This window comes from Citrus clementina, unplaced genomic scaffold (assembly GCF_000493195.1).
Source record: "Citrus clementina cultivar Clemenules unplaced genomic scaffold, Citrus_clementina_v1.0 scaffold_4, whole genome shotgun sequence".
Taxonomy (NCBI): Eukaryota; Viridiplantae; Streptophyta; class Magnoliopsida; order Sapindales; family Rutaceae; genus Citrus; species Citrus x clementina.
The window spans coordinates 22,126,777-22,153,778 of NW_006262274.1; the positions used below are offsets into that span (position 1 = coordinate 22,126,777).

The following is a 27,002-nucleotide window of genomic DNA, read 5'->3' on the forward strand; positions in this document are numbered from 1 at the left end:
GGGTTATATTTTGAATTCAGAACAGCCTGTTCCCATTGTTAGCCATTGTGGCTGTGAAACAAAAGTTCTAGTTGAATATGACTTTTCAATAATATTTTATACAAAATAATAAAAATAATAAAAGTATTTTATCTCACAATTATGAAATAGAAGTTTATCAAACACTTTGGACTGAATTTAAAAGTCATAGGTGCTCCACATCAATATAGCGGATAAGCAATGTTTGATTTGCTTTCTCTAATCCTCGGAGCGAATTGATTGGACCCTTTTTTTTTTTTTATGGGAACCTGTATCATCAAGTTGACATTATTTTATTTTAGTACCCTGCTAATGCAACCATATTATATTACAACTAGTAGTTGAGGGTAATAGCAGCACATTAGTTTAATTGTTTTCTTAAAGAAAGTACTAGTAACATCTTTTGTCTTACGATTCTTAGATCCAGTTCAAGAACCATAAAATTTCTCTATCTCAATCTGGAACTAGCAATTCAGTAACTTTGTTTTTGCTTGACCTAAAGAAGGTCTAACAATCAAAAGGATAAAGCCTCCATGGACTGGTTAAGAATTATCAGAAGGAAGAGATGGAGAGGCCTCTGGAAATTTAAGAAGAGTCTAATAGCATTGATGAGAGGCATCGTTTTGGTTGTTCCGTTTCTAAGTTCCTCGAATGCTTGTAGCTTTCCAGCAATATATAACTTTGGAGATTCGAATTCGGACACAGGTGCTGTCTCTGCTGCATTTGGTCGGGTACCTTTCCCCAATGGCAAAACCTTTTTCGGTAAACCTTCCGGAAGGTTCTGTGTCGGCCGTCTGATCATTGATTTTATAGGTAACTCTAGTTGTATATTCATTTTATCCATATTGCAAGGAGATTTTATTATTTGAATTCAGTAATAGGTCTAATAATAGTAGGATTGAAGGTCTGTTTAAGATGAGGTGTTGTGATTTTTTAGTCCACAGTTGTTGTGACATGGAATAACTAGCTGTTAAGTTTACAATGGAAATCTAGTTCTTGCTCCGATATGATCAACTATGTTTCTGGTTTTGAGTAATATCACAAGGAACAAAATTTATGTGCACTTTATATTGCACACTCCCATTTCCCACCGTACAGCTGAGAGGTTGGGGCTACCATTCTTGAATGCATATCTTGATTCTTTACAACCAAATTTCCAACATGGAGCAAATTTTGCTGCTAGTGGATCTACAATTCAGCCAGTGGATGGTAAATTATTTGGGGCAGGTTTTAATCCTTTATCTCTCAATATTCAACTGTCGCAGTTTGAACAGTTGAAAGAACGATCTACGGAGTTGTACAATCAAGGTTAGAGATATTCAAACACTAGGGAAACATGAGAATTACTTCTTTTGATTAGTCTTGATGCTTCTTTGGCCTTATGAGTTCTATCTTTTCAGCCAAAACCTCACAAATCAAAAGTAATCTCCCGAGACCAGAGGACTTCTCAAAGGCACTTTACACGTTAGATAGTGGACAGAATGATCTTCAATTTTGGCTTGAATCAATGAGAGAGGAGCAAGTTAAGGCATCCATCCCCAATATAATCGACCACTTTGCTTTGGCTATTGAGGTAAGCAGCTCCCACAAGATGCCCCATTATGAAAGTTGGCCCTAAATAGATAGAGGAGGGTATTCCCTAAAACAACCAATTTGCTTTTGAATTGTTACAGAAACTTTATCAAGAAGGAGCAAGAAAATTTTGGATACATAATACTGGTCCCATTGGCTGCTTGCCCTCAATGGTTATTAAGTATCCTCCGAAGCCTGGCAACGCAGACCAAAATGGCTGCATTAGGCCTTTCAACGAGGTGGCACAAGAGTTCAACAAGCAACTTAGAGACACAGTTTCCCGACTAAGAGCCCAACTTCACGATGCAGTGCTCATTTATGTTGATATTTACTCAGCTAAATTTACTCTAATTACTGAAGCAAAGAAACATGGTATGTTGAGATTTATATAATCATCTGTGATTTCGTTTGACTGTCTCATTAAACTAGCTTAAGATAGGGAACATGTTTGATTCAATTGCAGGCTTTGTTAGCCCATTTGAGTATTGTTGTGGGAACTGGAGGGAACATGATGCTAAATGCTGGGAGAAAGTTATAGTAAATGGAACTTGTTTGGGAGAAATACGTCGACGAGACCAGGCATGATGAGCAGATATCTGATGGCAGAGTTCTGCGAACTGGTGTGTCCCGTAAGAGCCTGGTATCCGGGGGAGCAGGAGCAGGAATATCTTGCTCATCCACGAGCACGTCATCCGCGAGGCCAATTTCCTATAAGAAGCATAAAGCCATTTTTGCTGTATTCCTGCTAAGTGTTAATTCGAGGAGACCCAGTCAATGACGGTTGGCGAGGCATGCTCTCCAATCCGAGAATCTAGGCACGAAGGCCACGCAACCACCCACAACTACGGAAATGGGGAGTCCACGTTCGAGAGGTGGGAGGATAACGAGCGCGAATGGAGGGGAGGCCCGAGCTCAGAAGTAGCCTATAAAAAGGTAGCCAACGAAGGTAAAAGGGTTAGCAATTTTGAGATTATAACAGAGATTAAGGAAATTCTAAAGAAGAGAAAACTACCAAAAAACCATAAGATCTGTGGCAAGCGTTCCCAGAGCCTTCATATCTGACTTGAGCGTCGGAGGGTTTACGCCGGGAAAACAACCGGCGTGCTCTGACTTGTTTCTGTGGACGCAGGAATACTTGGAGAAGAAAGCATACGAGGAGAGATCCTGATCGAGGTGAGGTTGATCGAGCAGATATCCTGATCGTAGGAAGAGCGTAACTAGAATCTCGCATCAACAGAACTCAAGTTGGTGCGGCTATATGTAATGATCCGTCAAAATATATTAGCTGGGATGGCATACATTATACTGAATATGCAAATCACTGGATAGCCAACGGGATTATGGATGGCTCATTCTCGGATCCTCCTGGTTCAATCCCCAATGCATGTATGCAATCCTAAAAATGACCAAAGGGATCAAATCCAGAGTCACTGGTTCCGTAGACCAGCGACTTATCCATTGGCGGGGTCTATTCGTCATGATAACATTTTATCCAAATCATTATACCGAAATTACAATTAGGGAATTTTGTTTTTGAATAAACAGAGGACAGATCGAACTTGAATAGTAGTAATTGGTGCATCATTTTGCGGATTACGCTACTGATCAAATCCAAATGCCAACCGTCTTTTGCCTGTCTTATCCTGACACAAGAGATGAATCAATTAGACTTTATCTCCCATAGTGTATAAGTAGCCAACGGATATGATTCTAAAACCTTCAGAAAAAGGAATCAAAATTAAAACATGTTTTAACGAGAAACTGCTACGTGCCAACCCCAGTGACAATTTGATCCGTGCAATCACTTACCCAACTTGACACACCAGACAGCCTCACTAAAGATAACAAAGCTAAAGCTCCAAAAAGTAACCCACGTCACTCAACAAACTCTATCCAGCTGATTACGAAAACAGTTGCCTTTTCAGATTAAAATGGTTCATAACCCTCCCCAGATTGGATTTCACCATGTGTATGATAGCTTTGATTTTTTGCATTAAAAATATATATAATAATGATGAGTTTTGGATAACTGTTACGATACAAATGGCAAATATGCTGATTTCTCCTTGGTCAAGTTTTCCTTGTAAGGACACTTTGATCAATGTAGGAAACTCCTTTTATCAAACCTGTTAATGCGGCCATTTTATCTTAACTTATTATATACGAATTATCCAAACATGGCCTAGTACTTCAAAATCGATACCCTCCAAGGCAATTAGATCTGTGATAATTAAACTTAGCAAATCCTCCTCCCCAGAACCGCCGGAGTAATTAAATATATCCCCAAGGATAAGATTAACAAGATTCTAAAAATCATCATCATATCACATTAACCTTCTAGTTCCTGCATTTACAAAGCTGCCCCCAACAATAAAAACCAATCAGAACACTCAAATGCCACTACATTTCTAGAAACGTAAATTCAAATATTTTTTGGCCCCGTTGCGCAGCACGCACGCCTCAACCTCAAGAGTCTTTATATTCCAAATTTCCTTCAGCGTTACAATAGTAATACTCTTCGCCCACTGAGCCCTTTTGAATTCACACTAGCCTCATGGGGTCACGTTCCTTTTCACCTCCTATCACCATCTTAGTGCTGGTCTTATTGAACTTCACTCCCTGTTTGGCCTTGGCCAAAACCAGTCAGTGTAAATTTCCAGCCATCTTCAACTTCGGTGACTCGAATTCAGACACCGGTGGCTTGTCCGCAGTCTTTGGTCAGGCTGGTCCCCCTCATGGCATGTCATTCTTCGGCGGCCCCGCCGGGCGTTACTGCGACGGCCGCCTCATTGTTGATTTCATAGGTATACATAAATATTCTTGTTTAATTTGATGGGATTTTAAGGAAAAAAAAAAGGATTAATAGTTAATGTTACACAAAAATTTCTTAACAAGGTAGTGAGGTGTCCGATGAGTAGAAGAAACAATGTGTTGTCTTTTTCACGTGGAATGTTTGATAATATCCACCGACGCTATCAAAATCAAAATCAAAAGCTTCATCCACTTTTAGATTTGGTCCCACGCTGTAACTTCTAATGTAGAGCACGCATGCAGCTTGTCCCTTTTTTTTTTCTTTTACTTTTATCTTCAATTATTTCAAGCGTGACAAAGATATTTTTAATCATGTAACATTTTATTATTTATTTATTTACTTATTTATTGTGAAAAAATAAAAAATTTCAGCTGAGGCCTTTGGGTTACCGTACGTGAGTGCATATCTTGATTCGATCGGCAGCGACTTTTCTCACGGAGCCAACTTCGCGACGGCAGGATCAACGGTGAGGCCCCAGAACACGACTCTTCGGGAAAGCGGCTTCAGCCCCATCTCATTAGACGTTCAGTGGAATGAGTTTTATGACTTTCATCGTAGATCCCAAATTGTTCGCAACCATAGTGGAGCCTACCAAAAATTATTGCCTGATCTTGATGCAGCTTTGAAAAGGCTGCCTAAGGCTGAAGATTTCCCTAACGCCTTGTACACATTTGACGTTGGCCAAAACGACCTCACTGCTGGCTACTTCGCTAACATGACCACCGATCAAGTTAAAGCATACGTCCCTGAAGTTGTCACTCAGCTCCAAAACGTTATCCGCGTAAGTCATGTGTATTATTTATTTGATTATTGTTTAGTCGTTATTCGATGATTAATTGTTAATTACATACATACAGTACATATACGGGCTTGGAGGTAGATACTTCTGGATACACAATACGGGTCCGGTGGGTTGCTTACCGTACGTATTGGAACGTATTCCGGTGTTGGCCTCACAGGTTGATGAGGCTGGGTGTGCAACTCCTTTCAATGATGTGGCTAAATATTTCAACAGCCAATTGAAACAAGCCGTTGTTCAATTACGAAAGGATTTACCATCCGCTGCTCTCACCTATGTTGATGTTTATTCTGTTAAATACGCTCTCTTTCACCAGCCCCAGAAGCACGGTTAGTATATCTTTTAATTCATTAACTAATTAATTGCTGATCGTAGGTCAAAAGTAATTTATTGCACCTGCACAGGGTTCAAGCAATCGATAAGGAATTGTTGTGGGCGTGGCGGGAGGTACAATTACAACATCAATGTGGGGTGTGGGCAAACCAAAATGGAGCACGGGAAGCAAGTGCTGCTGGGGAAGCCGTGCGACGATCCTTCAGGTTATGTTGTGTGGGACGGCGTTCACTTCACTCAGGCGGCTAACAAGTTTATTTTTCAACAAACCGCTGGTGGTGCATATTCGGATCCGCCAATTCCTCTGAATATGGCATGCCATCGAATTGAATGAATAACTGTTCAAGCACGTTAATGAATTTCATCTGCTCTTCCTCTAATTGTAATTTCCATTTATGCAATGTTAATCTTATCCTATATCTGACCACTACGTGTTTAGTCGCATAAAACCAAAGTTCAAATAGGCAAATTGTGTGTGATAAATGCGGCTCATCATAATTAAGTTTCTAATTTATGGAGACCAGGTCATCACAACTAGCGGATAAATTCTTTATTACTGCTTTGCTTTAGTCAACCTCCACTCTCTCATCTTATATCAATCTCCTCAAATTTCGTCCATCTGTCTCTGTTTTCCTCTTCTTTCATGGAGCCTTGTTACCTGAAATACATAACCCTTAGCCTTAATTTAGCCCTATCCATATCTGCAGTAACATCGTTGCCAAATTCTCCCAAAACTAAAACATCTTTAAAGACTTGTAATTTTCCTGCCATTTTTAACTTCGGTGACTCCAACTCCGACACCGGCGGTCTATCAGCGGCATTTGGACAAGCCCCATATCCCAATGGAGAGACATTTTTTCACTCCCCCGCCGGACGTTTCTCCGACGGGCGTCTGATTATTGATTTTATAGGTACTCAAATCTTACTTCCAAGTTCTTTTTTTCTTTTTTCATTTCATGTTTTAACTCTCCGTCCTCAGGGTAACATGCATGGTTAAATCAAATATTGTTGGCTAGCTTGAACCTTGGATCTTTAATAATTTCTCACGCAAACGATAATTGTTGCACGAAAATTCTCGCAAGAATAAAAAAATTTAAAAAAAAAATTCTACCACTCTTTTAATTTTCAAAATATTCGAGAGGCATAGATCTCAAGAACATTGGTCCACGAACGGTGCAAGTTTTGACGGTCATGAAAATAGCTAGCGACACAACAGATTTGGATTATTGTTCTGTAATTTTTGTGAAATCAATTATTATATTTTAAACAGTGCAGCACGTGATGTGATACCAATAATTAAAAATGAGAAACATGCATAATGATGATTTGACTTTTTATCACCCAGATATTAACATTGGGTAGCTATAATTTAAATATTATATTATTAAAATATTTAATAAATACTAATTGTTATAATTTAAAAATTAAGTTGTTTTGATTCATTATGGGTATGATGAAAAATTTATAATTTTTTTAGTTAAAATTATTATTCAAAAGTCACATTTACTATATATTATTAACTGTTTTTATAAATTTAATTTTTTAAAATAATTATATCTTAAAAGTTACAATACCTCACAATCAAATAGGGTCAACGTTTTTTTTTTTTACGTTAAATTGGAATCTTTATCAACAAAAGTTAACTTGAATAGTTGCACGTGAGTTTTTGCCGGACATAATTCTTATCATCGAGGGTGCTGCAATCTAATTAAATTTAGTTTAACTGAATCTATTTTATTGTTAATTAGATTATAATTTGTATCTTTGAAAAAAAAAAAGAAATTAGAATTTGATTTTACAGCTCAAGGATTGGGACTCCCTTATCTTAGTCCATATCTCGATTCTGTGGGGTCAAACTTCAGCCACGGAGCTAATTTTGCCACTGCTGGCTCCACCGTTAGACCTCAAAACACAACCATGTCTCAGAGTGGATACAGTCCCATTTCAATAGATGTTCAATTTGTTCAGTACTCAGATTTCCGTCGAAGATCTTCAGTATTTAGAAAACGAGGTGAACACATTCATGCGTAATTACCTTAATAAGAACATTATTAATGTCACTCAATGTATATATATTGCTGGGACAAAAATGGATTTAATCTTTCGAATATATTTTACTCTGGCAACAGGAGGGGTTTATGAAAAATTGCTGCCCATGGACTACTATTTCGCCAAGGCTCTGTACACGTTCGACATTGGCCAAAACGATCTCACTTCTGGTTTCAAACAGAACATGACGTTTGATCAAGTTAAGGCTTATATTCCTGATGTGCTGCGCCAGTTCTCCAATGTCATTAAGGTAAAAAAAAAATAAGACTAAGACAAAACAAGCAGACCCGTTTTCTTTTTCTTCATGAATAATAACAAGGTTGTAATTATTAATGTTGTTTTGGTTCATTGATTCAGAATGTGTATGCACAGGGGGGCAGATCATTTTGGGTTCACAACACTGGCCCATTGGGCTGCCTCCCTTATACTTTGGACCGCTTTCCAATAATGGCGGCCCGGATTGATAACCACGGCTGCGCCACCCCGTTCAATGACGTGGCTCGCTTCTTCAATAGTAGATTGAAAGAAGCTGTGGTTCGGTTAAGGAAAGATCTTCCTTTGGCTGCAATTACCTACGTTGATATTTACTCTGTCAAACATTCTCTCATCACTCAAGCCAAGAAACTAGGTAATGAGCTAGACATTTTCGCTTAATATGACAAATACAAAACCCTAGTGAGAAGTCGTAAAGTCAGTGGTCATCGAATATTTTAGCTTTTTTCTTTCGTTATAATCTTTACAAATTAGAAGCCAAACGATCTAAATTCTTTGATTATAAAATTAATAACTTTGTTTAGATTATATTGATAATTTGTCACGATGGTTGTTGTGATGTGTAGGTTTTGAAAACCCTTTGCTAGCCTGCTGTGGGCATGGTGGGAAGTACAATTACGACAAGAACAGGAAATGCGGGAGCAAGGTTACCGTAAATGGCAAGGAAATAGTGGTTGCAAAATCCTGCAAAGTTCCATCAGTTCGGATAAATTGGGATGGGGTCCATTACACAGAAGCAGCCAACAACTGGGTTTACGATCAAATTATTAATGGCTCGTATTCAGACCCACCGATTCCAATGAAAATGGCTTGTCGCGTAATGGACCACTGATTTTCCTTCGCCTTTTTATTTTTGGGTTATTATCAAAAACCTCCCCTGAGGTTTAGCGTATTCTCAGTTTGAGAGATTGTATTCGCGTATTATCAGCCACCTCCCCTGACGTTAATAACCTGTTTGTTTGACCGTGTATTGACTAAAAAAATGACGAAAATACCCCTATCGTGGGAAAATATCTTTCTGTACACAAATTAAAGAATTGTGCGTTGATAATAACATGTATGTTTTGGCGCCAAAATGGTCAATAAAAATACCAAATCATCCTTTGGACTTTCTAAAATGACTTGGATGAATTAAACAAACAATTACAATTTTTGTTAATTATTGGACAAGATGTGAAATATTGAAGTTAATACTTGAAATTGAACTGCAGTTGTTACTGACATTATTACCGTTGTCTTTAACGGTTATATTGCCAATACCAGTGGCTATATAACCTGCCATAAACAAGTTAAATAAGCAGCATACACTTTGAACTCAAACTGAAGAGAAAAATTAGCTTTCATTTCACTTCAAAGGCACCAACCCAACACTACCAATATCACTTCATCTCTTTATCGACCATCTCTGATATATTCATCAATCAATTAAAAAACTCAGCATTATTCAAAGCTGGAACATTCTTGCACATCAATGGAGTCACAAAGTTCAAACAATTCTGTTCGATCAAGCACATTTTATGAGCCTGCTTGGAGGAATACAATCAATGGCAAGCTCATTAGGTTCTCAAACAAGATATGCAAATGCTATATGAGAGCTGATTTGAAGATTTCAGAATCCGATGACAATCCACATATGCTTTACTACCGTTGTGCCAAAAAAAATGGTTGTGGATATTTTAAGTGGTGGGCACCAAATAGAGATGATTTTAACAATGGAGCTTTATTTGAAGGATGTGTGTCAACAGATGTATGTTATGCGGTACTATCTAGAATTGAAAATGACGTGAAGACAATGAAGACCATAGTGGAGAAATCACGAAAATCTACGAAGGTTGCAACTGTTGCTAAGGTTATGGTAGTATTCAATGTGTTATTTTTTCTTTTCAATGTTGCGATGTACCTTATGTAGTGTGTCACCAAGTCTAATGCTTTCTAAACTAAATGTTCCAGTGATGACTAAAATTTTTTTTGTTGCTTTATAACTCAAATGCAATAGTGTTTTCTAAGTGAAATATATTTATAACTCTAATTTGTAATGAAACACAAAGTCAATCATGCCACTCATATATTTAAAAAAAAAAAAACTAACTGAGTTGACCTATTATCAGCATCCAAATGTGTTCGAGCAAAAAATAAATTGTAACTACAAAGTAAACAATAACAATTTCTGAGCATCTGTCAAAGACCATTCACACATCTAATTATGTGATATTCCAATATCACTTGTAACCAATCCATCAACAAATAAAACTGAACTTAAAAACATCAAGCAACCAAATGTAGTAATATGATATTTCAATATTAATAAAATCCAGCAACAACACAAGTGTTAACTGTCACTAATGGCTGTGAAACAATCAGCCAATACAACATCAACAGCAGCCCATATTTACAAAAAAATCAACTTTCAACAGTTTGTTAAGTTTTGACTTAACTGAAATGCTTTGTTAATGGTGTGAGTATTTTCACTATCACACAGTTCACAAAAAAAGAACAAAAAGATGATACAATATCTATACAATTTAAAGCTTATACAGGTAAGGTAAAGTATCATCTCATCCTTCCAAAAAATTTGTAGTCTGGGATTAGTCTGGGCTCTGTCATTACTATACAAAAAAATTTCTTACCACCAAAGCTGTTGCTGCAGGATTTATCATCTACAAGCTCTCTATGATTGGGTTAATTGTCCTTCAATAATAAAAATTTGTATTAGTAAGTATGAAATAGTTTATAAACAAATAAATTAAGAAAAGTGAGTTGCTGAATCAGTAAATTCAAACCATCATCATGGACAAATTCTTGCGTTCCAGATTCAATGACAGCTGCTGCCTCAAGTTGATTCTGGGCTCCTGAGCTCTGTCCTTTTTCATTATTGATCCCCGATCCATTTCCCTTGAGTTGAAGTGTAAACAAATCATGAGATTATTAAACAGATATATAAGTTGGAAATTTAAATAAAGAGAACTTCAAAACTTATAATTACACAAAGTAACCTGTGTTGACTTTAAATTTTTCTTCTTTGTCATTTTTTTTGAACCCTTATCAACTTTGCATGTCCTCACATTATGCCCCCACTCTTCGCAATTACTGCACCTAACACTGGAACTCCTCTTGAATGCCCTGTTTTCATCCGCCTCTCTTCTCCTTTTCGTTTGAGGCCTGCCAGCAGTTCTAATGATTATAGGTGGAAGCATGTTATCATGCAATTCAGGAGGCCACCTACTTTCATCAGGCACTGGATAGTACTGATGCTTATAAGTCTTCTTCAATGCTTCATTCTTCAATAAAGGATGCACAAAATCATTGACGTTGTACCTCATAGCATCAATGCAACATAGTGCATGAGCACAAGGCAAACCAGACAATTGCCACTCCATACAATCACACTCCTTAGCCTTTAAATTGACAACTTTTCTTTTGGAAACATCCTCCATAACTTCAAAGGTATCATTATGCCCAAATATAACTGACATGGACCTGGACTTCACCCTTCCATCTAGTATTCTCCTCCTAACTTGTGGTGGCACTTCATCTTGACACATGATAGCCTGCTCATACCTTCTATGAATCAGATTCATCACCTTTCTTCTTATCTCTTCTACCATCCTAACAATAGGCAATCCCCTAAAATTATTGATCCAGTTGTTGAATGACTCTGACATGTTGTTAGTCACATGGGAGCATTTTGTGTGCGTTGGAAATTTATGCTTAGCCCAGCAACAAACTGGAATCTGCATCAGCCAATCATGTGCTGCAGAATGAATATTATTCAACTCAGACATGTGAGTGTTGAAGTCTGCTAGGTTTGAACTTCTACAAGCTTTCCAGAATGAATTACGTAATAGTACACCAGGAAATTTCTGCTTGAAGTTAGCATATATATGCCTACAACAATACCTTTTTAAAGATTCAGGAAACACTATCTCCAAAGCATTTAAAATTCCCTTTTGCCTATCACTCATAAAACACAACCCACTACCATCATTACAGCCTATCTGCTCATATAATTTATTCATAAAGTACACCCAAGAGTTAGTATTTTCACTCTCAACAACACACATTGCTAGTGGATAGATACCATTATTAGCATCTATACTAACTGCAGACAACAATACACCTTTATATAACCCCTTTAGATGACAACCATCAAGCCCTATAAACTGTCTACACCCTTCAAAGAACCCCCTCCTATTTGCATCAAACATAACAAAGAACCTTTTAAAATGAGGGTTCTGCCCACCACCTAACCAATCTCTATCTATAGTTACAGTTGAACCAGGATTAGAGATGAGAATTGCATGCATATACCTGTATAGTTTAGTATAGCTGGCCTTATGGTCCTGCCCTAACAGCTCCAATGCCTTGTTCTTAGCCCTATACAACCGCTGATTACTGCATTTGATACCAAATCTCCTAAGTAGCTCACTTGCTATTACTTCAATGTTTAGCTGAGGGTTGGCTCTAAATAGATGAAGAAATGTTGCAGCAATCCAAGTTGAATTTGCTTCGTAGTTATCACTACCTCTAGCACAAATGTGTTCAGGCCGGAATGTTTTGATTTGAAAGTGTTTACCATTCCAATTTGGACTTGCGTGAACCCTCCAAGTACAACCTACTGCTGCACATGCCAGTGTGACTCTACTCTTTTCATTTTTTACCCTTTTCAGCCTAAAACCATTTTGTATCGCAAAAACTTTCACCACATTCCTAAACTCATCCACGTTCTTATACACTGCTCCAACCCTCAACATAATCCGTTCCCCATCTATATTGAACTCAAAACCCCCTGAATTGGCCTCATATCTATTACATGCATCATGAACTTCATCATCTGACAACATATCTGAGTTTGAACCACTATCGTCTGCTGATTCGTAGTCATCTAAACCAGCATCCCAAGTATTATTATTTCCAGCATCATCCCCACTATCACTGTCCACCATTTCTTCACACCCTACACAGTTATCAATAGTTATATTCTTGGCTGACCCATCTCGTACAATCTCAATTGGCTGCCGCTTTTTGAATGAATCTTCTACAATAACACTACTGCTCTCAAATTCTGAAGTTATTACGGCTTCATTCAAGTCAGGCACTATAATTTCATTCACTTCAGCAAGGTCAAACCACTCAAATTCAGCCTCTTTATCCAATGAAACAGGGAATTGCTCAACTGGGGATCTGAAACCATAATCTCGTTACTAAATGTTCGAAACAAGTTAAAAAAAAAAAGAAATAGAACTACAAGCACATTGGAGCCCAAGCACTAATCTAACTGACCAGAAATGGAAAATGGAAAAACTTATGAACCACAATGGCTTCATCAAAAACTTAAAATCGACTATAAATAAGAACATAAACCAAAAAACATAATGAAATAGGAACTTGACCTGGAAAAACACGGCTTCACCATGCTGGCATTTTACACAACGAACAGCTTTAATTCGAGGAAGAGTTGGATCCGCAGCCACATCCTGCAAAACTTGAGTGCGCTCACCGACAAAGTGATTTACCTCATTCCTATAGAAGCAGTTATTGTCAGCAAACTCCTGCAAAGAATTGGAAAGCCATACAAATTAGGGGAAAAAAAACACACCAGCAAAACCCTCCTATTACTTACAGTCAATAATGAGCAGATTACTTGTAGCACCGCCCATAATTAAATTTATCAAAGAACATACAGCATTTGGAAATATATTAAAATTATATTAAAATTGTGCAGTTAATGTTGAATGACTACTTGGCACCTACCATTGACCAAATTAACAAAATGAATAAAAAAGGTAAAAATAAATAGAAAAAAATTTAGAAAACTTTGAAAACTCCCCACAGAAGGAAACACTTTCCCAAACAAGATTGATATTAGACAACAACAATCAACAGATATCGGGTTAAATTGCCCATTTTCTGAACGTGCAATAAAAAATATCCTTTTGACATTAATATAAACCAAAGCATGCAACCACATATTGAACTTTTTAAAACACTCTGCTAAGTCACCAACTAAATAAAAATAGAGCAACATAAAAGTATTAGGGTTTCGTAATATTGATGGGTTCAACACTAATTAAAATAAAAAAGAAGAGAAAATTAGAGAACAAATAAAAAAGAGAAGTTGCCTGGTGATCGCAGTTGCGGTAAGCATAAAGGAGGATATTTTGATCTTTGTCTTCTTATGGCACTCTTTCTCTACTAAAGCATAACAGAGATGGAGAAAATGGGTGGAATTTTGTTCTCGGTAGTGTTGGAGTGTTGGTTTGAGCTAAGCAGGGAGATGTCCATTTCTCTTTCTTTTTGGGTGGATTGATAATATCTTGTGGTTAAATGCTTGCTTTTGGTTTTTACTCAATGGATATAAACGAACATCAAATCTCTTTTTTGGTGGAATGGTAATATTTTTTGGTTAAATGCTTGATTCGATTTTAAACCCAATGGATTTAAACAAATTTCAAATCATTCTCAGAATCCAATGTGATAATTTAAAGTTTGTTAGAATTTTTTATTATTAATGAGTTCTATTACCATTTTATCCTCACCAACTCAAATTATACTAAATGGTATACTAACGTCAGGGGAGGTGGCTGATAATACGCGAATACAATCTCTCAAACTAAGAATACGCGAAACCTCAGGGGAGGTTTCTGATAATAACCCTTTTATTTTTCTAAAAGCACTTTTCAAAAGTTGTGTGTGGAAGAACCAGCTTTTGCGCATAGGAAAAAGGTTTCGTTTTTTTGGGCTTCGTTTCTAGCTAACGAGAGATACACTTTGGGTGTTTGGTCCACCATTTGGCCCAATTTATGTAAGGTCTCTATCTTTTCGGTGCATTACATGCACGTGGCAGGCACGTTGTAATGGTTTTCTTTTTTTTTTTTCCTCTTTTAGCCAAAAGGTGATGGTGTTAAACTTAAAATTGTGTTTAAATTTATATATTTGAATTTCCCCGTTTAACAAAATAAGAAACCAGCAGTAGATTCCATTTGCGCTATATATGTATGTACACACACACACACACACACACAAAAGCTATTATACTGATTGAGTGCAACTCTGCTTGCTTCCATTACCATCAATTGTATTTTGCACATGATCCCAAATATAAGCTGTCTTTGCTGAACTAGACATGTATGTTGATATTGCTCACCTTTTTTGACGCACATAGCCACATACACACACAAATTCAGAAAATGATAACCATAGAAACTACATTAAGTATGATATAAACCCTAGATTGGTATTGAGATTGGAGAAATTATTGGGCATGGAATGCATATGTAATCCAATCTGGCTTATCCTATCTTTAATAATTCCAGCTCTCTTCGGGGCCCATGTGTTGGAGACCAAAACTCCCAGTCTCATTGACCAGCGTCCCAAAAATCCTAAGAGACTAAGTGATGATGATGTGCATTATCATATGATATCATGATGGTACTGAAAAAGATCACTTATCCACTCATCATTTTCATTTTACTCTACCTTCCAAGCATATAGAAACAAGCAAAACCCGGAAGACACCCCTGCTGCATTATCATCATCATTCTCTGCAGATGATGGATCATGACTGCAGAATTCGGCCAACTTTGCTGCTGATGATTCCGGAGACGAAGGAGTTGATTTTGATGCTGATGATGATGTAACTGCAACTGGCTTGAAAATGAACAAACCATGCCTTGGACCAGACCCAAATAGCCAGTCATGAACATCCCAATAAACTTCAACTCTAGTTTTGCTTATATTGATAAACTCATTGCCTCTGAACTTCCAATGCAGATGCCTAACATGCACCGCTCTCTTCCCATCAACTCTTATTTCCAATTCAGGATCAAACCCACCTAGATTGCTGTCACAATTGATGTTATTATTACACTCAACTGAGATATCATGTAGTGGTGCCTTCTCTTGAAACTTAACTCTTGTAGAGAATTTCTTCTTACCAAACACATGTTCCTTTCTTGAAACCAACGTAGGTTCAATAAGAGAAGGCCTGCAACCTGTCTTTCTAAAGGCGTCTTTTTTCAAATCACCAAGAAGTAAAACAACCTCTTCTTCACAAACAATGGCAACATAGTAATCCGATCGTGGCTCTGTCTCCCCATTGAACTTTGCAGCTTTAAGGTCCCAAAAGATATCAACAGCTCTACTGTCTACTGTAATGTGTTTGGAGCCTTGTTTTCTCCAGAAGTACCATGGCTTCAGTTCAACTTTACACCGATAATGTTCATCTCCATCAGGTCCTTCAACAGAAACAGAGAGACCATGTAGCAGCAAATTCTTGCACCAGGTGACGGTGATCAAACGACATTCACCAGCAAGCTTTGTTCTATAAACAGACATGAATACACTCTGCCCTGACCTGGCTACAGTAGCCGGATCATCAGCTTGCCTTTCACCAGATGAAAAGCAAGCAGGAATTGCAATTGAATCATGCATGGTACTTGAGAGAATGAGCAGAGAGAATTGATTTGGTTTATATAGAAAATGGGAAATGGATATATTTTTAAGTGGGAAGAATAATATAATAATGAACGGATCAGGATCTCACCCACTAGATCTGACGCATTGATGCTGCCAGAGTTTCTGTTGGCAGCTTGTTATCATCAAGAGGAAAATGCTCAACTTCTAAGCTGGCAGTTTTTAAAGGATGGAGGCAATACTAGAATGATGGAAGGGAAACATATTTTCTATTCAACTAAATGAAACCCAAGTAATCTTATTTCATCAGTTTCTTTCTTTTATAATTTTTCTTTCTGTTTGTGCCAAATACGAATGCACCTTTTCCGTCTTCGATGTGGGTTGGCTTCAATGATAGGAGTCATCCCAATAAAATTAAATTAACTTTTTCGTGCATGGTAAAAAGCGAGCATACACTTTTTCAGCAGATTTGAAGTTTATGTGAAAATGCACCTCAAAAAGTAGCTCATATAGGAGAAAAAGTGGGGCCCTTTCATGCATGAGAGCATGTGGGTGGGCGCAAAAATGAGGCTGGCCGAATATGTTAAAAAATAAAATAAATTTGGAACAATAATAATAATAATACATTGCCAAACGAAAAAGGAACCATATGCCTGGGTTTCTTCTTCAGCTATATTTGAAATTTGGGCAAAATATTTAGGGGAAAGCGATTCTGAAATCCCAAGGATTCTGCAGAATTTGCAGCATATCCTCTCTCTATCTTGAATTGAGCAGTGACATGGAGATAAGTACATAGTAATCTTCACTTCTCTGGATGTGAACATAAAAGATTAAAAATAGATATGCTTCATTATATGAAACGCTCTCCTACAACTCACTTATTCATACATCTACATGATTAATGATGATGTCTGAGTAATGGTATGACGTAATTCGTAGATCCCTAGATCCTCTTTAATTGGGCGTCTTCAAGTACCTTCCTAAATTCAGTTCATTAAAAATGCAAATGGTGGCAGTGAAGTTAGGAATGAATACTAGATGCTGACGAAATTGAACTTGCATTCATAATCAATTAATTCTCAACAGTTTTTTCCTACAAAAAGAGATCCGAATTTTATGTTACCAATCAGAAACATCACCGCCGAATGACGCTGCTCTTTCACTGTTGACTGATGTTGTGTGCAACTCCACAACATGGAGCCCATCCTAGTTTATCGTAATGGTTCCAAATATACAAGAGAGAGATACTTTGGAGTGTAACTAATCATTGTGGCTAGCCCAGTTACAGAAAACTCAATCAGCTGGTGCATCTAAAGCGGTTTAAATCAATTATCATCACAGTGATGTCATCCAAACTACCCCTACTCATGGCAAGGTTTGCGAGCTCCTTGCAAGCAGCCATAAGTCCTGAAGAAGCAGGACTCTTCTTGTAGTCAGTGTTCTCTTGACTTGAGGACTCGGTCTTTACATTTATTCGCTTGATTATTGAAATTCTTCTTGACTTTGAAGAAGGTGATCCAAGTTCAGAAGCAAAGTCATCTTCACTAATTGTCTTCTTACATCTGGGTGACAGACTTGCATCTTTTGCTTGCTTGACCAGCGAGACCCTTCGTATCTTTGAAGATGGACTTACATTCACACAGCCATAGTCCTCATCATCGTCTTTACTAAAATCTCCTAAGGTTCCTATTGCTTTCCCAGCTAACAACCGTTTCACAATATCAACAGCTTCTTGGTTACCAACCTGGGAAAAGAAGTCAGAGGTCAAAATAAAAAATCAAGCGAAGTTATAATCATCTTTAACAGTAACATAAAATCCACATTTCTGTGCACAGTGCATAACATAAGAAAGCAACACATTGAGGATCTTCACATTACAATTAGATTTATGGCTTAAGTTGAGAAACAAGCCAATTTCATTTTAGAAGGATCACTTGACTACAACCTTATGTTAGAAAGGAAAGTATTTCAGACAGGCACAGGTTACTAAAAACTTTACTAAAAAGAGACAAGAGTCTGATGGCTCGATTTGTCTTCACATTTTGTAGATTAAATAAAAAAAATTTTGCTGTAGACTTAAGTACCTAACCTACCATATTGTCAGCTTAAAAAAAACCGTTGGTATTATGCAAAAAATGAACCATACAAAAGACCTTTTTTTTTTTTTTTTTGGGATAAGAACCATAAGAAGGACCTTAAACAAAAGAAGATTAAACCATTTTGCACAAGCAATTACATAAACAAAAAAAACACAACCGGCAGGGGCACAGCAGAGTGCCACTTCTTACCTCATCCCAGAATCCATCAGAAGCCAACACAAGAAACTCCATGTCTGAACTAAAATTGAGAATTTTTGTATCAGGCTCAGCCAGTACCCAGTTCTTCAGATGAGCATTTCCTATACTTCTCGACACAGCAAGTATCCCATGAACTCTCCAAGCTCCTCGGTGGAATTCGACGTAGCCCCCCTGAAACACATTATCAATAAAAGCCATCAAAATGAATCTGAGCTCCACACTTCTAATTTTGACCACTCAAAAATAACCCACCTCATTCTCTATTCGTTTGCGTTCATCCTCTCTCCCTGCTTTATGATCATTTGTTAGGGCTTCAGCCACTCCTCCCCTACAGAGGACAGCTCTGCAATCTCCCAAGTTTGAGACTACAACATCATGCCCCTCGATAAAGGCTGTGACGCAGCAGGCACCACTGACTAGACCCTGCATTTATTCACACACTGATTCAAACATATCTGCAAAATAAAACATGAAGAAATATAACAGAAATGGTTAAAAAAATGATGCAGGCATCTCCCACACACACACACACACACACACACACACACTATGCAAGTTCTAAGTTCAGAAGGCTATAACCAAATCAGCCAATCTAATGTATTCCTTCTAGCTCAAATCTTTGCAGCCTGTTGGTGTCTATTTAACAATATCGGTATAAGAAATACCAGAGAAATGCCATTAAATGTAATAGAGATTGCCAGCATACAGTCTAGTCTAAATACAATAAACAAAAGGATTCTTAATTTGGTCATATGCGGCCACAGGCGAAGGAACGTTGATCAGTTTCATTATTAGACCAATGTCCCCTCTATAACTGTATTTAGCCAGCAGCTTTTGTGGACAAAGTATAAAGGAAAACTTAGGAACGAAGATTTCTAATTTCCAATTTGTTTGGGTTGACTTGAATTTAAGATGTTCATATTGAATCTTACCTAATAATTTATTTCAATTTCAAAGACATTGAATGAATAATAATTGCTAGGAAAGCAAAATTCACTAATTCACCAAAAAAAAAAAAAAATAGACAATTACCTGTTTCAAAAACTCCGCGTCTGTTTTAAGATAACCAGCTTTAACAGCTTCCTCCTTATCTCCTGTACAAGTCTTCATCATTTCAAAAATATTCGTGTGCAAATTCTCCGCCACAAACTCTGCAGCCATTTTGCCTCCATGTCCATCATAAACACCAAAGAAACTCTAAACATAAGCAACAAAAGAATGTCTCAGCAAAACAAACAAATAAAAGAAAGAAAAATAGGAAAATAGGGAAAAAAAAAAAAGCGATTACTTTATTAGAGTTGCCATGCAAGCAGGAAATGATCTTGTGGGTATCTTCCATGAACTTTTTCTTGCCTTTGAGGGAAGAAACAGCGACGCCAATCCCACTGAAAGAAACGGCATCGTCTTGAACTAGGGGCGACGTCAAGTCTTTGAACTTGAGCTTATCCCTTTGGATTTCTTGCAAAACATTGGGGATCTCAATCTTGGGCGGTCTCTTTCTCTTTAAGGAAACACTTGAAGAGTTAGCAGCGTTTGGCTTCTTCTCCATTTTTGCTTCAAAAGGTGAACGCGAGTTGTCGTCGTCGGCCATTGCAGTTGTTGCTGGAATGCTTGGCATTAAGACGTAAGGGAGAGGGAGAAGAGTGCTGCTAACGGCTATAAAAGAAAGAGGGGGGAGAGAGAAACAGAAAGGAAAGGAGAGGAGTGTTTGTTGTTTCGTTTTTGTTTGTGTTTGGAGTCAAATAAAAAGGTCAAAGGGGATAGCTTCCGCTCGAGCCGTTGGGCGATGGGGGTAGTCTAACTATTAGTGGGTCAAACTTTGAATGCACACTTGGTCGGTTGTGTTTTGAGAGACGTGGGAGGGAAAACAAATCCTCCTAAACTCCGTCCTAAATTTGGCTACAGGCTTTTCTTTTGTGTGAATTAATAATTATTTGGATATTATCATATCAACAAACAATTTCCTTTGAAAATATTTGCTACTGGCATGCCCACGAATCATTGATATCGCTTAAATTGAAGTTGTTTAATTTATCTCTTGCGTAATTTTAAATTTAAAAGGCCTTTATATTATTAAATAATTATAAATTTAGGCAGCTTTTCTTTATAAACTTAAAACATCTTAAATCCATTATTTTTATACTTATGACCTTGAAAATATTATATATATACTTAAAGTTGTATATATTTACAGTGTTATCTAGTACAATAATTTTTGTATGTTATAAATATTTATATGGTAAGCATTTGATAAATAATTTATGAAAAATAATTTTCATAACATTATTTTTTTACAACTTAAAATAATATTTATAGTTTAAATAAATTGTTATCTAACAGTAAAAGAATTTGTTTAAAATTCAAATTGAATGTATGTTAAATATTTAATAACAAGGAAATTTTGAGATTATGAGCAATTTAATAAAAACATCTAATAATTAGATAGGAAATAAATACATTTAATGAAGGTATTTGTCAGAAAAAAAAAATTATTTTCCTTGCAAATATTTTATCATTTAGATAAAAGTTAAACTTTACTTTTTGTCTTAGGTAAAAATGTCTTATAATAACACTCCAATACAAAAAACAAATAAGGTATATATTAAAACATCTTAAATTAAGGTAAATTAAAACTTCAGATATAAAAACAAACAACCCTTGGTTTTGAATTTTGAGAAGAAATTTTGAACAATTTCTCTTTTGCGTCTGTTTGGTATGACTTATTTAATGACCATAAGTACTTATTTAATCTCATGAGTTATTTTTCTTTTTCTTTTTCTTATGTTGTTTGGTTGTTTTTTAAGTAAAACTTTTGAATATTAAATAAATTATTTTGCCTTTATTAGTAAAAGTTTAAATTTTCGGCTCTTAGGAGTCGATGTTGAAATTTTTTTAAAATATTAAAATATCTAAAATATTATTTCTTTATTTCATATTCTTATTGTATTTATTCATAACATAACTTTAAATGACTTGTCTACTAATATAATTTTATCATTTTCAATAAAAGTTTCAATTGATAATTAAATAACCAAATTTTTTTAGTAAAAATTCTGCTTGTAAAAAACTTACTAATAATTTTTTTTAAAAAAAATTATATCAAACAGAAAGTTTATGTTCCACGTGACGTTACGAGATAACGTTATTTATAATTATAATTTATATGTAATTAAAAAAAATTATATCAAACAGAAAGTTTATGTTCCACGTGACGTTACGAGATAACGTTATTTATAATTATAATTTATATGTAATTCGTTTGAATAATATTTAAAACTTAGGAAAGAGATATGACAGGACGCCGATTAAACGAGGGAGTTGACGAGTTGTATGAATGAAATTGAAGTTGAAAACCAGCCGCACAGTTTTCATCGGAGACACGAACTGTTAAGTCTGTTGTTACCTTTGCTTTTCGCTTTGTTGTGTTACTTAGTGGTGCATAGAATTAGAAGAATAGAGAGATAATAATTTAATAAAGAATGCTGCTCCTCTCTGCGACCGCAGTCACTCCCAAAACTCCACTCTCTAAAGATCACACATGCTGTCTCCTCTTTTGCCCCAATTATCATCCCAAATTCTGCGCCTCACTCAACCCCAAGCCACTCACCACCTCCCCTAAATCTCTCTCCAGCAACGGCACCTCCCTCCGTCACGTGACTCGCACGCTCTCCAACGATGACGAGCCTCCTGCTGCTGGGTCCCCCATGGTCTCCTCAGCTTCCGCCGTCGCTTCCGCTATCCGTAGAACCTCGACATCTCCCATCGAGTTCCTCCAGACGATCGAGACTGATCAGAAAAGATGCAACTTAGTCCTCCCCAGTCCCGATTTTCAGCGACTCTGCGTCGAGCAACTTCACCTCTTTCGAAGAATCGTCGATCCCGACGCCGTCCTCTCGGTCCGCTTCCTCTCTCATTCATTCGCCTCTTTCTTTTTTATCCTTTTTTGTTTTGTTTTGTTTTGTTTCCTTCATTCAATTTCCAATTTTCCTTCTTTACAGGTTTATGTGAGACCGGCTGGCAGTTATGTAATGGACAGGTTAGAGCTGCGTAGAGTGGTTAGCTATCCTGGTGTGAACGCAACGGACATTGTTGTATTAGTTGGCAATTTCAACATGCCCGCTGGATTACGTGCTGCTGAAGCTGCACTTTCTAGCCAACAAGTTGGACTTACTACTAGTTATTAGTTATAACTAACTTTGTCAAATTCAATAAGATTTTGTTAATCTTTATTTTAATTGTTGAATTTGAATTTTAGGTTCAAGTCGTGCCTGAGCAGAGAGCGGTGGTGTTCCCTATGGTGAAGCACCCATTTGTTGTGGGGTTCTTGGTTGCGGAGCTGCCACTGATGGAATTGCAAATGTGCGGGACTGAAGAGCCCGATGCTGCTATTGGGTTTCAGTCATCAGAGGAAGTCTATGCGTTCCCTCCCAGCTTCGATACAGAATCTCATGCAATTGAGAGTTTTGATCATGAGAGAATGAGAGTGTACAAGTTTAGTGCTGACCAGAGACTGAATGCCATTAATATATGTAGGTCTCTTGCCATGGCCTATGTAATGGATCAGGTATATGGGTTGGGTTGCTATTAGAATGAGCATATCTTCAATCTCTCATATATGCTACTTGAAACTTGATGCATTTAGCTTAGTTCTTGCTATGATGCGTGCCGCCCTGGCAGTCTTAGCATATGATATTTGAACTTCCTCATGCTTGTAGCTAATTTGCACACTACTAAGCCTATCAACCATATTGAAATGCAATTTTGACTGTATCAGTTCATTTACAATTTGCTTGCTATTTTCTCCCCAGAAATCGATGTTACTTCAACAATCTTCATGGCAAAATAATGCCAGGATGAGTAATCTGGTTGAGCAGGTAAGCTGATTCTCAAACTGTTGTGCACCTATTTATTTATTTATTTATTTTTGGTTTTTGGTGTTTTTTTTTTTTTTTTTGGTGTGGGGGTTGGGGGGGAGAAGGTTGTATTTGTTTAGTAAACTTATTCTCCTGTAATTAAACTTTTCTCAGATTCGCGGTCCACTGTCCAGCATTCAGACTTTAAGTAAAATGTTATCCCTTCATATGAAGAGAAGCGAGGTTTGCGCACTTAAGTGACCTGGGATTCCCCTTCTAATTTTCTTTTTCTGTTTGAAAAGTTTAAGTATAAAATAGTTCTTGCAGATATCTTATGACATTGTTGAAGATATTATGGTCCAAGGTGATCGTTTGAGAGGTACCCTTCAAGAGCTCCAGGATGCTGTTTTTTTGACAAAGGTATTAGAACTGCACACACAGACTTCTAAATACAGTCCTTCACTTTGACTTCTTTTTCAGCATTCTACTCAGATTTGTTTTTTGCTGTCATGAAATGATATTATAATCTTTTCTTTTTTTTTTTCTCATTTACTTTTCCTGTTGTTTGGGCGTAGCCGCATAGATCTCTACTTTACCAGGCTTTTTCTTTTCCGTTTATTACATACAATACAAGCTTCTTATGAGATTATTTATGAAGTTGGAATTTGAAAGCTAACTTTAAACAACTTCCCTTTGTAACATTGATTTTTTGCTACCATTTGGGTTGAAGATTGTACATCTGATATTGTTTTTTATACTTATTAGGCTAATATTGTGCGCTATAATGAAGAAACACTGAAGAAAATGAACAATTCAGCGTATTCCCATCCAGAGTCAATCAGGTCTCAATTATCTAATAACTTTTCAAGAGAGAATTCTGGCAATAAGTTGCAAAATTCCTGCAAACCATTATCACTGGATACACCTGCCAAGGATTTAGAAATGCCCATGCCACCTCTGGCCCTTGCTCCTTTGAAACAAAATGGAATTAGGTATGCTTTAACTTTTCTTGATATTTTCAATTTCATTGCCTAGCGTAATTCGATTTCAAGGTATGCAAAATAATTTAACAGTGTTCATTTGATTCACCTCATCTCAAATTTGGAAATTTCTCGTTCGCTTATTCTCTTCATTCATGTCAGGAAGACCGTGCAATGTTTCTGATGTGTTGGGAGATTTGGTTGAGGCTGTGAGGCCTCTTGCCCACATGCAGCAACGACAGGTGGAACTAAGCGAACTTTCGCAATCTTTGCTAGTTGCAGTAGAAGAACCTGCTCTACGTCAGGCTCTGAGCAATTTGATTGAGGGTGCACTGTTGCGTACCCAAGTTGGGGGTAAGGTTGAAATTGTGTCTGCTGCAGCTCCAGCTGGTGGTGCTTTAGTAGTAATTGATGATGATGGACCAGACATGCACTATATGGTAATAATAGCGAACTTTGCTGCTAATTCCCCTCCCCACCTCACCCCAATATTGGATTAGAAGTTGAGAACTCTGTTGTTGCATGCTTTGAACATATTTCTCCTTTGTCCTTGGAAGCTGTGAATTGTGTGTCCCTTTTTAATACTCGACAGTCAAAAGAATATCATGTCATGGTCTGAGGAACTCAAAACTTATGGTATAATGTTACGCTGTTGCAAGAGATTCGGGAATCATAAAAGATTCTAGCATCTAATCCACTTTTTTAGACATGGGATTCTGAGTTAAGAGTACCTTGCTTATTAAATATCCAGGCAGACATTGCTATAACCCCCATTGCCTTTATCATATCCAGTTTGTCGTGTTATGAATTTATTTTGTTGTTGGACATGTATGCTGCAGACGCAGATGCACTCACTCACTCCATTTGGATCAGAACTGTCCTCGGAAAACATGGTTGAAGACAATATGACGTGGAACTTTGTTGCTGGGTTGACAGTAGCTCGGGAGCTACTTGAGAGCTATGGCTGTGTTGTCCGTGTGATATCACCATGGAAGACAGATGCTGCCCTTGGATCTGGGGGAACTCATGTAGAACTCTGGCTTCCTTCTCTGGCTCCACTATCTGATCTTAATGGCAAATCAAATGAGACTTAGCTAAAAATGGAACTGCATTCAGATTTTTCCATTCAACAGAAAAAATCCTGACAAAAGCAGGTTGGTAGATTATTGTCTGAAATTCAATGAGATTCTGTACAGATTGCTTGTATTTTAGCTGCTGTAAAGGCAAGGTGTAGGTAATGAAGGGTTAGGATTTTTAAAGCATTAAAGCCCTGTGAGTAGATGAGTTGCCGTTGCAGCTGGATCATACTTGTAGATAAAAGAAGGTTGAGGAAAGAAGATGTAGCATTTGAACAATTATTGTTGTCTTTGGGCTTTGTTCAGGTTTTGGACAACTTGAACGGGCCACGAGGCTGGCCTGTTAGATACTGGGCTTTCAGTTTAGTATTTGTTGCCGTGCTATTGCGTGGACCGAATGGACTGGTTCACATTCCATGTTTCACGCAAATAATTAAAAGTCGGTTAAAACCGAGAGAGAAGAGGGAGCTGGTTTCTTGCCTTAAGTTTCGGCAATGATAGAATTAGTTACTTGTTCAGAGAAACCGAGGGCAAATTAAACACAAGGTCGTAAATAATTTGTGAACGACTATGACTTAAATTGTTCCATGCAATAGTTTAATTAAACTCAATTAATTGTGTCTTACGTCAAAAAAAGATATTTTAATCCGCAAAAAAAAAAATTATTTATTGAAATTCAGGACGAGTTATGTATATTGGATTCTACTCTTTAACATTTTTTTTTTTTGTATGGAATAAGATAGAGAATGACATGTTGTTTATTTTTAATGGGATGGAAATAAAAATCATAATGTACATACGAAGAATAATTGAAAATATGAGTCATCAACGTCAGGGTCAAGTCAAGAGACCTACGTAAGAAGGAGAACATGGTGCAGCCCGACCCACCGCCTCGGTGTTTAGTAGCCAAACAAAACAGTGGACCTGTCTACGTTACAGATTCTGTAACAAACATCTCCCGTCATCCCACCATCCGATTTTCTTTTGTTTAGTTTCTCACTCCACATCCAATCACATCCAACGGCTGATGCTGCAGTCTGTACCTTACAGAATCTGTAACGTAGTTTTGTCCCAAAACAGTGGGACGCGTCAAAGACTTGATTTGATTTGATGAAGGAATCCATACGTAATTCCTCCAAAAGTCAACCACACACAACCAAACCAACAACAACCGACTACATCAGTATTCCGAAATCTTAAGCATGAGTTAGGTGCCACGTGTCTCGTCGGGTCGGGGCAACAAAAGTATTTTTAGGAAATAATAATTAAACAAACAACAATTCTAGTTGTTCCAAGAAAAAATAATTACTATCAACTTGTAATGTCAATTCTAGTGCCATTGATTGCATGCCCCGTCTTGTAGGTTACCAGAATGGCCGCCATTTAATAGCCAATAGAACAACCCCAAGCAAGATTGAGGGCGGCTTCATCTCCTCTCTTGTTAACGTTTCAAAAGGTTCGACGCTGTTACGTACTCATGTCATCGTGATCACCACTCAGCCGTCAAAGTCCACCCTCTTTGAATTCT

The 27,002-nt window shown here is 37.2% G+C and overlaps 4 protein-coding genes across 5 annotated transcripts; 3 read left to right on the forward strand and 1 right to left on the reverse strand.

Moving 5' to 3' along the window:
- Positions 1–425: 425 nt before the first annotated feature.
- Positions 426–2,990, forward strand: LOC18044438 (GDSL esterase/lipase At3g27950). Its single transcript, XM_024186311.1, has 6 exons — positions 426–831; positions 1,117–1,326; positions 1,419–1,591; positions 1,692–1,962; positions 2,054–2,155; positions 2,836–2,990. The coding sequence occupies exons 1-6, from the start codon at positions 552–554 to the stop codon at positions 2,988–2,990; spliced, it is 1,191 nt and encodes a 396-aa protein (XP_024042079.1). The 5' UTR covers positions 426–551.
- Positions 2,991–3,679: 689 nt separating this feature from the next.
- Positions 3,680–8,918, forward strand: LOC18044440. The gene is made up of 9 exons (XM_006438176.2): positions 3,680–4,394; positions 4,774–5,183; positions 5,260–5,530; positions 5,606–5,862; positions 6,073–6,445; positions 7,336–7,545; positions 7,664–7,833; positions 7,941–8,211; positions 8,423–8,918. The coding sequence occupies exons 1-9, from the start codon at positions 4,145–4,147 to the stop codon at positions 8,686–8,688; spliced, it is 2,478 nt and encodes an 825-aa protein (XP_006438239.2). The 5' UTR covers positions 3,680–4,144; the 3' UTR covers positions 8,689–8,918.
- Positions 8,919–14,868: 5,950 nt separating this feature from the next.
- On the reverse strand, positions 14,869–20,284 carry LOC18044519. The gene is made up of 6 exons (XM_006438178.2): positions 19,854–20,284; positions 19,598–19,762; positions 18,818–18,988; positions 18,557–18,736; positions 17,575–18,012; positions 14,869–16,268 (listed from the first exon to the last, which is right to left on the reverse strand). The coding sequence occupies exons 1-6, from the start codon at positions 20,181–20,183 to the stop codon at positions 15,324–15,326; spliced, it is 2,229 nt and encodes a 742-aa protein (XP_006438241.2). The 5' UTR covers positions 20,184–20,284; the 3' UTR covers positions 14,869–15,323.
- A 1,581-nt stretch (positions 20,285–21,865) lies between these two features.
- On the forward strand, positions 21,866–26,121 carry LOC18044520 (chloroplast sensor kinase, chloroplastic). 2 transcript variants are annotated; one of them, XM_006438181.2, is made up of 9 exons: positions 21,866–22,461; positions 22,564–22,725; positions 22,821–23,129; positions 23,374–23,439; positions 23,593–23,661; positions 23,737–23,838; positions 24,184–24,410; positions 24,565–24,838; positions 25,238–26,121. In XM_006438181.2, exons 1-9 carry the CDS (start codon positions 22,045–22,047, stop codon positions 25,490–25,492), a joined length of 1,881 nt encoding a protein of 626 aa, XP_006438244.1. In that variant the 5' UTR covers positions 21,866–22,044; the 3' UTR covers positions 25,493–26,121. The 2 variants fall into 2 exon arrangements, with proteins under 2 accessions (XP_006438244.1, XP_006438246.1); XM_006438183.2 differs by having other exon boundaries at positions 23,746–23,838.
- Positions 26,122–27,002: the final 881 nt, after the last annotated feature.